The following is a 15,397-nucleotide window of genomic DNA, read 5'->3' on the forward strand; positions in this document are numbered from 1 at the left end:
CGGTTGTTTTGGTTCGTGTTGACTTTTTAGAAATCCTTACAAACTTTCGTTGTATATCATGCCCTTGCTTTAGGCCGAAAAAATACAACCCACGATCCCGTTGTTACTTCCAGATACAGTTTCACGCGATAGGTCTGTAATGGGCTCTATTTTTTACTCTCGGTACTCAGAATCCGAAAGGAAAAGATGCGAGGCTAGTAACTTTTCCAGCCCCGGAATGGGATATATTATTCTCTTCGATTTCAATTACTATTATGAAGGGTGATTTTTTTGCCATTTGGTTTTTCGTGTATTCAGACTTGACAGTTCATGCGGGAATTCTGACAGCTGTCATAGAGTGGGTACAGAAGAAAATACTGCTGCCGTATCAGCCAGTGTAGTGGAAGACCGTGAAATGTCAATTCGACGCCGTTCGCAGCAATTTGGCTTGTGTTATTCGACTCCATGGAAGATTTTACTAAAGGATCTTGGTGTAAAGCCTTACATAATACAGCTCGTACAAAAATTGAAGCCGAACGACTTGCCGCAGCGTCGAATTTTCGGTGAATGGGCCTTAGAACAACTTGCCGAAAATTCAATTTTTTACCGAAAAATTGTGTTCAGTGACGAAGCTCATTTCTGGTGAAATGGGTATGTTAATAAGCAAAATTGCCACATTTGGATCGAAGAGTAACCAGAGGCAATACAAGAATCGCCAATGCATCCAGAAAAATACACGATTTGGTGCGGTTACACGCTGGAGGTATCATTAGTCCGTACTTCTTCAAATATGATCAAAATCGCAACGTTACGGTCAATGGCGCTCGCTATCGCGCGATGATTTCTGAATTTTTTTTGCCGGAAATGGAAGAACTGGATCTTGTTCACATGTGGTTTCAGCAAGACGGAGCAACGTGCCACATATCGCGCGAATCAATGGACATATTGCGGAAGGAGTTCGGTGAGCAATTCATCTCACGAAATGGACCGGTGAATTGGCCGCCTAGATCGTGCGATTTAACACCGCTAGATTATTTTTTGTGGGGCTACGTTAAGTCTCTCGTCTATGCGGATAAGCCAACAACAATTCCAGCCGTGGAAGACAACATTACACGCGTTATTCGCGAGATACCAGCCGAAATGCTCGAAAAAGTCACCCAAAATTGGACTTTTCGTATGGACCATTTGAAACGTAGCCGTGGCCAACATTTGAATTAAATTATCTTTCAAAAGTAAATGGCATAAACCAATTTATCGGCTCAAATAAAGATTTCATACAGTTTTGTAATTTTTATGCGTTTTTATTAGAGAAAAACCAAATTCTTAAAAAATCACCCTTTACATGTGGTACTTCAGAGTAAAAAGCTTACAAGCAGGAATTTTTATTTTTTGGCTAGACACAGAAACACGCAACTTATTTGGGCGGACTTTGGTGATTCCGATAACAGCTGAATCGGTATTCTAACTAAGTCGTTACAAATTTGCATTGTATACGCTTTAAGCCGAAAAAATACAACCCTCGGTCCCGATGTTCCATCTAGATGCAACTTAATTGCAGGGAGTAGCGGTATGTACACGATACAATGGCGAATGAACGGTCAGCAGAGAATGTGCTCTATGCGTTAGGATATTTGTATACTGCCGGTACCCGGATAACTGTCCCATAATGAAAAACAACATGTTGAGAAAACGGCGATTTATTATTATCCGTGAATTTTCGAATTTCCAGCAATTACATCCAGCACCAATGACCATAACAGTTTCATGGCATCACAAGTTTATCATTGAGAACAAAAAACCATGGATGGAATTGGTTTCACGTTATACTGCCGGTACCCGGATAACTGTCCCATAATGAAAAACAACATGTTGAGAAAACGGCGATTTGATATTATTCGTGAATTTTCGGATTTTCAGCAAATACATCCAAAACCAATGACCATAAGAGTTTCATGGCAGCACAAGTTTATCGTTGAGGACAAAAAACCATGGATGGGATTGGTTTTACGTTATATAACTTAAAAAAAAAAGACAAAATGGGACAAACTATGCGGGTACATTTCAAAAGTATTCGCATATTTTGTCCCATTACATATAAATTCAACCAGCAATCGGCAGTATCATTGGCAACGTAGATTGTACTACAGAAAAACAACATTAGTCTAGTTAATTAAATGACATAGTTTCTATAGGCCTAAAATAATCCAATTTACACTAATCTGGAGCATAATTATATGTTTGCAGTTTGTACCACTATGCAGTGGGACTGTAATGCGGGTACTTTCAATATGAGACAAAAACAACTTGGTGTTTTTTCCATGTTTTTCCATACAGAAGTATCAATTTTAATTTTTTTCCAGAAAATATGATAACAATTAAGTCGATTCTCGATGATGACTCAAAAGTGACCAAAATCAGTATGGGACAGTTATGCGGGCACCGGCAGTATAGGGTAACGGGGGTATTTTGGCCATCTTTGGGAAGTGTTCGCACAGTTCATTCAAAACAAACACATTTTTTCAACATAAATACCTACTCTATCATACCATTGTTAAAAGCTGAGTGTCTATTTAAATATACACCGTTCAACAATGCAACTAATTATGTTTAAGATCATCATCGGTATTTTTAGAGTAAAAATAGTGGGTTTGAGGAGAACATCCTTCTGCTGTGATTTTTTGTAAATTGTAGGCATTTAAAAATGAAATGATTTGGCTTATAGCGGTTTGACAGGCATTCTCATCCAATTTCATTTTGTTAAATGTGATAAATTAAGGAGTAATTACCTGTAAATTGTCACAAGCTGCTTCTTTGTTCACGTGCAACGGCCGGACGGTAAACAAAGAGATGTCAAAACTTGGCATGGTCAAAATATGTTCGCTTCAGAAAAAGGGGAAACTTATTTCGGCCATGCATTTAACCACTTTTTCAACTTTTTCCAACATGTTAGAGTATACAAACTGTTTCTATGTCATTTCATTGATGTTACTACAACAACGAATTGTTTCAAAAGCATACATATTTGTTACAATAGCTTCCGGACATTGACTTGTATATTACCACTTCCTCTTGACTTTGGGTTGACTCAGCCATGACTTTGAATATGTATCAACTAATTCCAAAATAACACTACCTAGAGCCTGTTTTCGCCGAAAATTATAGTTTCGTATGATTCTTAGGTGTGTTATTCAATGTTAGTTATGCATAGTTTTCTAATATTCATTGAAATTATCAGATAAAATGGGTAAAATGTTACCGGGTGGGCCAAAATACCCCCGTTACCCTACCAAGCATTAGAAAAAAAATGCTTCGATTTCTATCTGCATAACCCAAGCGAACAAATTGTATGAAGCAGTGTCGTAGCTAGGATTTTCTATGGATGGATGATGTTGAATCGACTCGACCGCTTTTGAAATCATTTCCTCATATAACTTCCAATCGACATTCCGTGTGAGGTCATACGGAATGTCAATTGGTCGCATGCGAGTTGAACCGTTAGTAATTGAAATAAGAATAGGCAGATGGTCGCTACCGTGAGGATCGAGGATTACCTTCCATGTGCAATCCAACCGTAGCGACGTCGAACATAAGGATAGATCCAAAGCGCTTGGGCGCGCTGGAGGTTTCGGGATACGTGTGATTTCACCGTTGTTCAAAATAGTCATGTCGAAGTCATCGCAAAGGTTATAGATTAAAGAGGAGCGGTTATCATTGTAAGGGGGAACCCCAAGCCACACCATGAGAGTTGAAGTCTCCCAAAATCAAACGTGGCGAGGGAAGAAGTTCTATTAAATCAAAGAGCAACCGTTGCCCAACCTGTGCTCTGGGAGGAATATATATAGAGGCAATACAAAGCTCTTTACCTTGTATTGTCATTTGACATGCGACAACTTCGATGCCTGTAATCGAGGGGAGGTTAATACGATAGAAAGAATAGCACTTTTTAATCCCTAGAAGTACTCCTCCATATGGGGTGTCTCGATCAAGGCGAATAATATTAAAATCATGGAAGTTGAGATCAATATTTGAAGTAAGCCAAGTTTCACAAAGGGAAAATGCATCGCATTTGTTTTTATTTATCAAAACTTTGAACGAATCAATTTTTGGTAAAATACTTCTACAATTCCACTGTAAGACAGAGATAGAATCCTTCATATACGCAGTTGAATTAGGCATCGAAGGATACAATCGCTGCAAGGAGGGGCCATTGGGCAGTCAACTGCTTCAAAAATGATCTAACTGTTGGGAGGAATGCTGTAAGAAAAATTTTAATTGGATCGGGTACATTGAAATTTTCAAAAATCCAGTCCACAATGTCAGAAAATTTCACTAATCCAGAGTTTGTTTCATCAACTGGATGTGCAAAAGGAACAACTGGGGTTTTAGATGTTCCTGGCAGTGCTGGGAACTCCTTCTGGGACTTTAAATTTGCAAGCCCAGGAGGAGTTTGCTTCGGTTTTTCCGCAGCACTGTTTGGTTTGTTCGTACTTTTCATTACACTTTGGGAAATCTTAGGACCTTTACGGGGAAGTTTAGGAGAAGAAACATTTTTCCTCTTCCTAGACTCCCCAGGATTGGCATAAGATGTTCCCGCTGATGAATCGTCAGAATCGGTTTCATCGGAGGGCAACAGATCAAAGGGGTTCGATGTTATGGTAGAAGTGGTCACGGTCTTCTTCAGCATCTCAGCATAAGAACGCTTTGAACGCTCCTTAAGTGACCGCTTGATTTTATCTCTGCGCTGCATGTACACCGGGCATGTGGAGAGCTCATGCTGATTTTCCCCGCAGTGAATACATTTTTCAGCATTTACACTGCAAGAATCGTCCGCATGAGTTTCTCCACACTTGCTACATCGTGCCTTATTGCAGCAGTGAGCGGCTGTGTGGCCTAGCTGCTTGCAATTGGTGCAATTCATAACACGGGGTACATACAATCGCACAGGCAGACGAACCCGGTCGATCGAGACGTGGCTAGGGAGTGCAGATCCGGCAAACGTAACGCGAAACGAGTCTGACGGAGTGTAAACTTTTTTACCGCCGACGAGAGACATGGACCGCAATTGCTTACAATCCAAAATCTTCGCCTGTGTTTCGGTATTTTTGAAGCAACCGGTTGCGCTTTTTAGGATACACTCGACAGACAGACTCGAATCGGTTATGACACCGTCGATCTCCACGTCTCGTGCGGGTATGTAAACGCGATACTCGCGTGTGAAGAGCTCAGAGCAAGCGATAGCATTGGCCTGTGTCAGATCACTGATCACGACACGGAGCTTGTTAGGTCGGACCATGGAAATTTCGGTCACGGCCTTGTACTCCTTCGTCAGGTCTTTAGAAATTTGCAGTATGTTTAATCGCTTTGAATTCACTCCTGCCTTTGGACGAAAATAAACAGTATAGCTGCCCTGTTGAGATCCGTCCGGGTAAAGCCTGGGGCGAGGGGGGACTGGAGAATGAACAGGGGAGGGGGTAACAGAAGGGTCAGGGTCAGGGGGGTTCGGGGATGGTGGCACGGGAGGCGAGGGATCTATATCCATTGCGCTAAATGTAGCGCACTAGCGCACTAGCGCCGACAAGAACACGTACCTATTTACTTCTTCCTTCCAGCAGTGGTTGTCCGATCGTTCGAAGCTGCACCCAAAGCAGCCAGCAGCACCAGTACAGCAGCACCAATACAGCCACCAGCAGTGAGCCGGGTGTGAGATCACTCAGCACAGCGACACGACTCGACTGTCAACTGATGGCCTTGAATTAGAAAGATCTATTCACTGTGCACAGATCAAAACTGCAGCTGGTATTTTGCACCAATACAGCCAAAGTTGCGAGCCGGGTACAGAACGTAGCGACACAACTCACAATCTAGTTGGCCTTTAGCGCGAATAAAACACTCTTTTGTTTGGCTATTCGTACACACGGACCGGATTGTAATAGAACGACCACTTTGCACGTCCGTTTCTGTCGAGTGTTCGACGCGGAATGAAACTTGTTGTTGTCTATAGTTTTTTTTTTTAATCGACTTTCTAGGAGTCAGAAAATTTTCAATAATGTTTTCGCAGAAAGACTACCTTTTTTTTGAGAAAACATCAAATCCCGAGGCCTCAAACCGCTTCAAAACACTTGGCCTCAATAAAAAATTTTGATTTCGACAACTTGGCTGAAGAAACCTCTGTATAGTACCACAATCTCTAAACCAACCTGGGAAACTGCTCCATTATTCATCTCATTAAGCCGGTATTGACGAAGAATGCACGGATTAAACACCAAATTTTCACGAGATCATTAAACAAATAAACTAAATATGCTAACGTGCTCTTATGGAAACGTTTAGCATTGTATATTTAGTAAAATTAGCTAGGTTTATCCTGAATATTGTAAAACAAACCATTTTTCACAACGCTTTCATATCTATCTCAAAACTTGAATCACTGCTAAACTATTCATCTCACAACGCCCCCATATTCATCACACTATTAATCATGAATGAATGACATTATGATGAATGAACGTAGTCGCAGCCAGTCGAAGTAGGTTACCTAGTTATCCGCTGTAGTTGTTTACGTGCAAAATTGGTAACCTAGATAACCACTGCAGTACTGTCGATTTATGTCAATTATGTCGGAATAATTTAACATTTTCAGTATGAATTTTTCGTACTAACAGAAACTGATTTGGCAACTAGTGGTTTTGTCTCTAAGGCAGTGAAAACAGATGAAAATACATACAGTTGAAATTTAGGAATTGTAGAAATTCATCTCATATACCTAGTTCTTCCAATTCAAGCTTGTTTTAGTGTGGTGAGTAATTTTGTTTAGTGATTAAAATAAAAAGTGGTCCGCTAGTAATGAAAAAAATTTTGGTTGGCTGCTGACCGAGTTCCGTTGTAGCCGTATAGAACAATGCGCGGATTTTGTTTTCTGAGGTAGGTGATTGCATTAAATGAGTTTTCGAGTGCATATGCCCGACTTTATTATCAGATTTAGTGCTTTTAAGTGAGTTTTTGAGGATTCTTCTTTACGAGAAATCTAACGTAGACCAAGAATAATCCATATCATGGATTAACAGATTGGTTTAAAAAGAGAAAATATGCGTTTTTTCTGTTTTCAATTGTGTTTTCATGTTGTATGAAATAAATATATGGGCTGAGATCAATAATGGAGCAGTTCCCCTATTTAAATTGTTTTTTTCGGAGTTTTTTAAAGAATGCCCTATAAATTTTTTTTTTAACATAACTTAACGAAATGCTTTTGAACCATTTTTCAATGTACTACAATGTTGTTTGCTATGACAAAACACACAATTTCATCGAAGGAAAAATTTTATCCTCTGTATTTTTTTCAGTTATTGAAGATTTTGGTTAAAATATTGTACTAATTTAATAACATATATCCATGAATGTTGCGAATGGCTGCAAATCAAACCATTTTCATACTAAAATATAGATCAAACAGCATTCAATCCAGACAAGCGTTTGTCTCTCGCTGTCTCTTGCGAATTGCACAGACTGCAGTTTTTTTTTCCAAAGTTGCAAAAAACGTGATCGAAATAATTTTGACCCAGAAAAATTGATTGTAGAGCCGTAGGGTCTTCAGCAAAGTTCTTTTAACATTTATTCTTCGTTTAATAAAAGTTACAATTTTGTCATAAATCCCCCTAAAAGTGAGAAACAAATTTTACTCTTCTCATATCTATACCTATAAAAATGCGGTCCAGTCTGTCTGTCTGTCTGTCTGATCCATATAGGCTCGGAAACTACTGAACAGATCGACGTGAAAATTTGCATGTAGGGGTTTTAGGGGCCGGGAAAGGAGACTAGGATGGTTTGAGACCCCTCCCTCTTCTGGAAGGGAGGGCCCCCATACAAATGAAACACAAATTTCTGCACATATCAAAAACTAACCAAGCAAATGGAACCAAATTTGACTTGTGGGTGTTTTCAGGAGTAAAAAATATGCCCATATTGGTTCGACATCCCTCCCTCTTCTGAAAGGGAGGGGTTTCATTCAAATGAAATACAAATTTCTGCACATCTCGAGAACTAATCAAGTAAATAAAACCAAATTTGGTAAGTGGATGTTTCTAGGGGTAATAAATATATCCATAATGGTTTTATACCCCTCCCTCTTCCTCAAGGGAGGGGTCCCATACACATGAAACACGAATTTCGCACAGCTCGAGAACCAATCAACCAAATACAACCAAATCTGGTATGTGGATGTGAATGAGGTAACAAATATGTCCATAATGGTTCGACTCCCCTCCCTCTTCTGTAAGGGAGGGATATCAAACAAATGAAATCCAAATTTCTGCTTGTTTCGAGAACTAACCAGCTAAATGAAACCAAAATTGGCAGGTGAATGTTTTTAGGGGTAACAAATATATCCACAACGGTTTGACACCCCTCCCTTTTCTATAAGAGAGGGGTCCCATACAAGTTGAAACTCAAATTTCGCACAGCTCGAGAACCAATCACGCAAATGTAACCAAATGTGGCAAGTGAATGTTTTTAGGTGTAACAAACATGTCCATAATGTTTCGACACCCTTCCTTCTTCTGGCATGTTTCCAAATACCATTTAGAAATCAAAGATGGCGACTTCCGATTTCAAAAAAAAAAAAAACAGCGGCAAATGACCAAATACCACCCAACATGCGAATTTCCAGAACTGTTATGATGCACTTAAGGCACAAATCGACCTCAGACAACATTTTGAGTTTTAAGATGGCGACTTCCGGTGTCTCGAAAACAGCCAAAAACGACCAAATACCACCAAATATGAGTATCCCTGGAACCAGAATGATGAAAGGAGCTAAAAATAGACCTCTGACACCATTATGAATTGTAAAATAGCAATTTCCGGTTTCTAAAAAACGGCCAAAAATGGCCGATTTCTATACAATATGAGTAACTTCGGAACCAGAATGATACACAGGAGCTAGCATCGACCACAGACACTATTTTGAATTCGAAGATGGTGACATTCGGTTTCTTAAAACAGCCGAAAATGACCAAATAATTGTCTCCAAAAGCCATTTTAAAATCCAAGATGGCGAATTACGGTTTCTGAAAAATAGCCTGAAGTGACCAAATACCACCCAATATGAATATCACCGGATCCAGAATGATGCAAGGAGCTAAAAATTGACCTCAGACGCCAGTTAGAATTGTAAAATGGCAACTTCTGGGAAACAGCCGAAAATAACCGAATACTACTACATATGGATATGTCCGTAATCGGAATGATGGAAATGATGGAAAACAACGGAAATAACTGAATTGGGTGCATTTCCGGAATAGAGTATTTCCGGAATAGAGGTGATGTACAAAAGCCAAAAGTCGAGGATGTTGTCATTCCGATGAAACCAATCATTTCAAACGATATAAACAAATCACAAGGAATCAATGAATTTGAAATATATAACCCGTTAACACCCGGGACGGAACTTGTTTCTTGAAAATGCTCGTTCTCAGCACTGGAACGGCCGATTTTGGAAAACTTGAATTTTTATTCAAGGAGAATAGTTGCTCTAAGTTTTGGTAAAGGTGCCACCCCTCTGGACTCCTCCCAGTTTTTGTGAGACGCAAATATGTCTGTGTTTTTTTTCTAATTTTTCAAACAGATTGAGCAAACACTGGTAATTTTAATATGTATCAATTGCTCCATGTATCAAATCATGTCAGGTAGATGAAATATGGTATGTATGAGTGAATTTTGGAGTTTCTAAATTATTTCAGTACAAAATCACAAAACTACGTATTTTCATAAAAATTAAAATAAGAGAATCGTTCTTCAAATTTTAGGCTCTACATTTTTGAAGTAAGGTCTCCTGAATCAATACGCGAAGAAATATTTATTTTAGCATGCAAATATTGTGAGAAAAACGAGTTTAAATTCACTAAAGTACGTATTTTCATGGAAAGCTGATTTTCTCAGTCTCCCACGGTAGGTTCAAACTTGGCTCTTCAATTTTCACGCTCTATATTTTTAGAGTAACGTCTTCTGAATCCAAAGATGCTGAAAGATTTATTCTATCATGCACAGATTTAGAGAAAAACGAGTTTGAATTAACTAAAGTACGAGTTCTTATGAAAACTTGATTTTCTCCAAATCTGTGCACGCTAGAAAAAATTTTTCTCCATCTTTGGATTCAGAAGACGTTACTCTAAAAATAAGCTGAAAATTGAAGAGCTAAGTTGAAACCTACCGTGGGAGACTGAGAAAATCAGGTTTCCATGAAAATACGTACTTTGGTGAATTTAAACTGGTTTTTCTCAATATGTTTGCATGTTAAAATAAATATTCCATCGCGTATGGATTCAGGAGACCTTACCGCAAAAATGTAGAGCTTAAAATTTGAAAAACGGTTTTGTTGTTTGATTTTTATGAAAATACGTTGTTTTGTGATTTTGAACTGAAATAACTTGGAAACTCCAAAATTCACTCCTACATACCATATTTTATCCACCTGACAAGATTTGATACATGGAGCAATTGATACGTATGAAAATTACTATATTTGCTAAATCTCTTTGAAAAATTAGAAAAAAAACACAGACATATTTGCGTCTCACAAAAACGGAGAGGGGTCCAGAGGGGTGGCACCTTTACCAAAACTTAGAGCAACTATTCTCCTTGAATAAAATTCCAAGTTTTCTCAAATCGGCCGTTCCAGCGCTGAGAACGAGCATTTTCAAAAAACAAGTCCCGTCCCGGGTCTTTACGGGTTAAAATTATTGAATTAAACACTAAAATAGGCGGGACGAAGTTTGCCGGGTCAGCTAGTTTGCATATTAAAATCACCTTTTTCGGCAAAGCTGTGGCACTTTTTAGAATAAACATCTTTGGTCTTCGGAAATGACCAATACTTTGAACATCCTTTTTAAATGAACTTTTGTTGAGTTTTCTATAGAAGGCACCCCCCTCCCCTCGCTTTTAGCATCAAAATAATTTCGATCACGGTTTTGCAGCTCTGGAACCAATCAACCAAATACAACCAAATCTGGTATGTGGATGTGAATGAGGTAACAAATATGTCCATAATGGTTCGACTCCCCTCCCTCTTCTGTAAGGGAGGGATATCAAACAAATGAAATCCAAATTTCTGCTTGTTTCGAGAACTAACCAGCTAAATGAAACCAAAATTGGCAGGTGAATGTTTTTAGGGGTAACAAATATATCCACAACGGTTTGACACCCCTCCCTTTTCTATAAGAGAGGGGTCCCATACAAGTTGAAACTCAAATTTCGCACAGCTCGAGAACCAATCACGCAAATGTAACCAAATGTGGCAAGTGAATGTTTTTAGGTGTAACAAACATGTCCATAATGTTTCGACACCCTTCCTTCTTCTGGCATGTCTCCAATTACCATTTAGAAATCAAAGATGGCGACTTCCGATTTCAAAAAAAAAAAAAAAACAGCGGCAAATGACCAAATACCACCCAACATGCGAATTTCCAGAACTGTTATGATGCACTTAAGGCACAAATCGACCTCAGACAACATTTTGAATTTTAAGATGGCGACTTCCGGTGTCTCGAAAACAGCCAAAAATGACCAAATACCACCAAATATGAGTATCCCTGGAACCAGAATGATGAAAGGAGCTAAAAATAGACCTCTGACACCATTATGAATTGTAAAATAGCAATTTCCGGTTTCTAAAAAACGGCCAAAAATGCATTTTCAAGCATTTTCAGCATTTTCAAAAAACAAGTTCCGTCCCGGGTCTTTACGGGTTAAAATTATTGAATTAAACACTAAAATAGGCGGGACGAAGTTTGCCGGGTCAGCTAGTTTGCATATTAAAATCACCTTTTTCGGCAAAGCTGTGGCACTTTTTAGAATAAACATCTTTGGTCTTCGGAAATGACTAATACTTTGAACATCCTTTTTAAATGGACTTTTGTTGAGTTTTCTATAGAAGGCACCCCCCCCCCTCGCTTTTAGCATCAAAATAATTTCGATCACGGTTTTGCAGCTCTGGAAACAGTGTGCAATGTTCCAAGTTCGCAGCTCTCTCTCTGGTGACAGAGATCAAACTTTCATCTGCAAGCTGTGCATCATGCATCTGTGTAGAGACTAGAGATAGAAAGAGAAACACAAATAAGATCTTTCAAGCAATTCTTCGCGTTATCTGAATCAGTAGGCTCTCTTTCGCTGGCATTTCGGCTTAACAATATGCAAGATTGACCTTGTGTCTCAACTTTATTTTGCTTTTCTTGATACATACATGGCAGTTCATAGCATTCAATCATTTGAATTTCCTTTCTCATAAATCCAGTTCTTCAATTCTCTCAATTACACATAACAGTTATCAGAATGATATAGATACAGACACCTCGAGATCAAGAGCAGACAATATTTCAACTTCTGACCTGTGCTGTACGCGTACTGCCTCTATGTAAAGTTTCAGTGATGAAAGCTGTTTCCCGCGAATAAAACCGTGTAATTATTAAAATCGCATAGCTCGAATTCCCCAGTTAGTAGAAAGAATTTATGCAAATAGTAGAAGAAGTGAAGCACCGGACCTCTCTGGGCAGGATTAGTATCGTTATATTTTTGAAGTCTTTTGTTTGTTTTCAGATCAGTTAGACTAGGCACGAAAAAACTCCGACCGGGAAGTAAAATAAAGCAAGCTCGAAACGTCATCGCCGTGGATAGAGGAATTGGCCAATAAAGCGGCCCATGAAGAAGGTGGGACGATGCATAACCCATTCTTTTTAGGGAGCTGCGTAGCCGCAAGGTTACAGAGTTCGCTTTGTCGAGGTTCGAATCTCAGTAGAATCAGGCCATTCGATGTCATAACTGGACTTTAAGTATGGGTTCATTCCCAGGCTTGTTTGTCTACTGGTATGTCACCATTCCTGAAAATATCATTTTTGGGAATGATCTTATAGTGAAGTAGTGGTCGAATAAGTGACCTACACACACCCTTCCTTTTCGCAGAAATTTGTAACACCTTTGCGTGACTTCCTCTTAACAAAAACATAAGTCCCCCTTATTAATAAAACTGGCCAAAAGGACGCACGACGAAACTTCTCCAGGGAATTATAATTGGTGATATTTGGCAAGAGGAACGAGCATCGGTATGGTAGAACAGTAAGCGTGTAAAAGGAGGAGTATCACATCACACACAAGCACTGATAAACGATAATAATAAGCATACCACTTTTCAATAGCAGTATTGCTTATTATAGAAGTGCGGGATACAGCAGACACCCGGGCATATCTCACAATAGATCTACGATTCTGGTCGTAGTGAGGCAGTCCATAGAGGAGAAAAAAAGAAACCCATTCTTTCGAAATTTACTGGTAAAACCACACACACTCGTGCGTGACCCCAACAACATTTTTATTGCTTGTTGGTTTAACTAGGTTCCTTAAATAAAAATATGATAATTTTCATATTTTATCAAATAAACCACACACATTTGGGGGTGATCCCAACCCTATGGTATGTTGTTTTAAATCGTCCATATAACATTTTGAATTTCACTGATATATACCACATACACTTGTGCGTGGCCCCAACAGCATTGTATTGTCTTTCTGCTTTGAATCGGTCTAAACGCAGGGAATCGCATTTCAAGACCAGACGAATATTATATATGAGAAACGTTTTAAGTTGACCTGTTAAACATAAAGTAGTTCGACAATTTCAGCCTGTAGCATTCGTAATGGATGCATTCGACCGTAGTAACTCAATAGCTTCAGACTGAGCGTGTTTCGTGGCAAGCATTAAAGCTGTTTCTCCACTGTTGGTAGTAGCGTTCACGTTTGCCCCTGCGCTCAACAGTTTTTCGATTATTTGCGGATGGTCCTCGAAAGCAGCCCAGTGTAATGCCGTCCATCCGTCTAAATCGGCAGTATTAATATCAATTTTCTTGGACAGCAAAATGTCTGCCACATCAACATGACCGCATTTGGACGCAAGCATCAATGGTGTTTCACCCCTCTTCGTAATAGCTTCCACATCAGCTCCTGCGTTCACCAACATTTTAATAATTGCAAGCCGTTGTTTGCTTGACTTATGCATACTTGATTCTGCAGCGATATGCAGTGCCGTTTTTTTTGAATCATTCACAGCATTAACATTTGCGTTTCTTTCCAAAAGTTTTGCTACAACTTCAGAATGACCAAAACGTGATAAATACATTAGTGGAGTTTCTAGATCAGGTTTTATAGTGACGTCAATGTCCGCTCCACGTCCGATGCAATGAGTAACCAATTCACTATGACCTCTGCTGGCAGCATCATGTAGAACAGTGCGACTATTAAAAGCTACAGGGCCTAGCATTAACTGTTCATGACCATAAAAAACATCGATGTTCCAAGGTGCAAAAGTAACCTTAAAACACTTCGTTAAATTTATTATACCTAATCGTTCTGATGTACAATATAAACCTTCACGGTTGGCAGGCAAAGAACCGTCCAGTATTGTGCTAGAGTCACAATTTTGGTCGTTCATTAAAACATCGACTGTTTTTAGTAATACCGCCGTAGCATAGTTCCACATATATTTAACACTCTTACAAACAATTACCTTGCATAATTGTTTCAACAACTTGCTTTCGATCGTTATTTTGTGAATCTTTTGCTGTAAAAAGCGACAAACTTGCTCTCTATCATTTCGCATAAAATCTTCAACTAGTACTTCGGTTTCGAAAGTGAATTGGTTGATTTTCTCCCCCACAAAATCAGCAAGAAAATATTCAGCGAAGGTTTGGTGCACAAAAATTGGCTGACCATTCACGATTCGATAGACGATTCCGGTCTTTTCGCGTGAATCGGATACCTTCTCCAACAACTTGTTGCCCTGCACTATTTCATCCGGCGAGAGAATCTTTCTTCGCATTCCCTCATCTTGAAGTGCAAAAACTGCTAATATTCGATGAGCTTCTATAATACCAGGAGTCGCCGCTCCAAGTTGCTGCTGCACGTTGATCGACGCAAGATTCATACGCTCTTTCTCTTCGTTCAGTATAACTTCGAATTTAATTCGGAAAAACTCCTCGTACAGATCTATTAAATTCATTTTAAGTTTGATATTACCCTTCAATTCTTCAGCTGTACCACAGCAGGGTGGACTACAAAACTGTTCACACAGCTCAGTAAATATTTCAGCAACCATTCGTAGCTGCAGTGGAATGCCGGAAAATTGCGCTTGCTGATCACCAATTGAGTGGGAAAACTGCGATAAAATTTCAGCACAAAATTCAACCAAACGATCGTCGCTCAGGTCAGCTTCGATGGTTACTTTCCAGTAGGTTTTGAGAAATTCTATTTGATCCTTTTTCTCGAGCGGTTTTAGTTTCAAAGAAACGACGTCTAGTTCTTGTTCCAGCTTGCGTTGGAGATTCGACCGGGCTGAAATCCACAGACTTTTTATATTCTGTTCTTTCAACATGTTCACTAA

The 15,397-nt window shown here is 39.2% G+C and overlaps 2 protein-coding genes across 4 annotated transcripts in view; one reads left to right on the plus strand and one right to left on the minus strand.

Annotated features, from left to right (window-relative positions):
- Positions 1-15,397, plus strand: part of LOC129731693 (dopamine D2-like receptor) — a 738,323-nt gene that overhangs the window by 592,633 nt on the left and 130,293 nt on the right. The window lies entirely within an intron of this gene.
- LOC129731694 (uncharacterized) lies at positions 12,168-15,388 on the minus strand. Its single transcript, XM_055691896.1, has one exon. The coding sequence runs from the start codon at positions 15,386-15,388 to the stop codon at positions 13,640-13,642; it is 1,749 nt and encodes a 582-aa protein (XP_055547871.1). The 3' UTR covers positions 12,168-13,639.

This window comes from Wyeomyia smithii, chromosome 3 (assembly GCF_029784165.1).
Source record: "Wyeomyia smithii strain HCP4-BCI-WySm-NY-G18 chromosome 3, ASM2978416v1, whole genome shotgun sequence".
Taxonomy (NCBI): Eukaryota; Metazoa; Arthropoda; class Insecta; order Diptera; family Culicidae; genus Wyeomyia; species Wyeomyia smithii.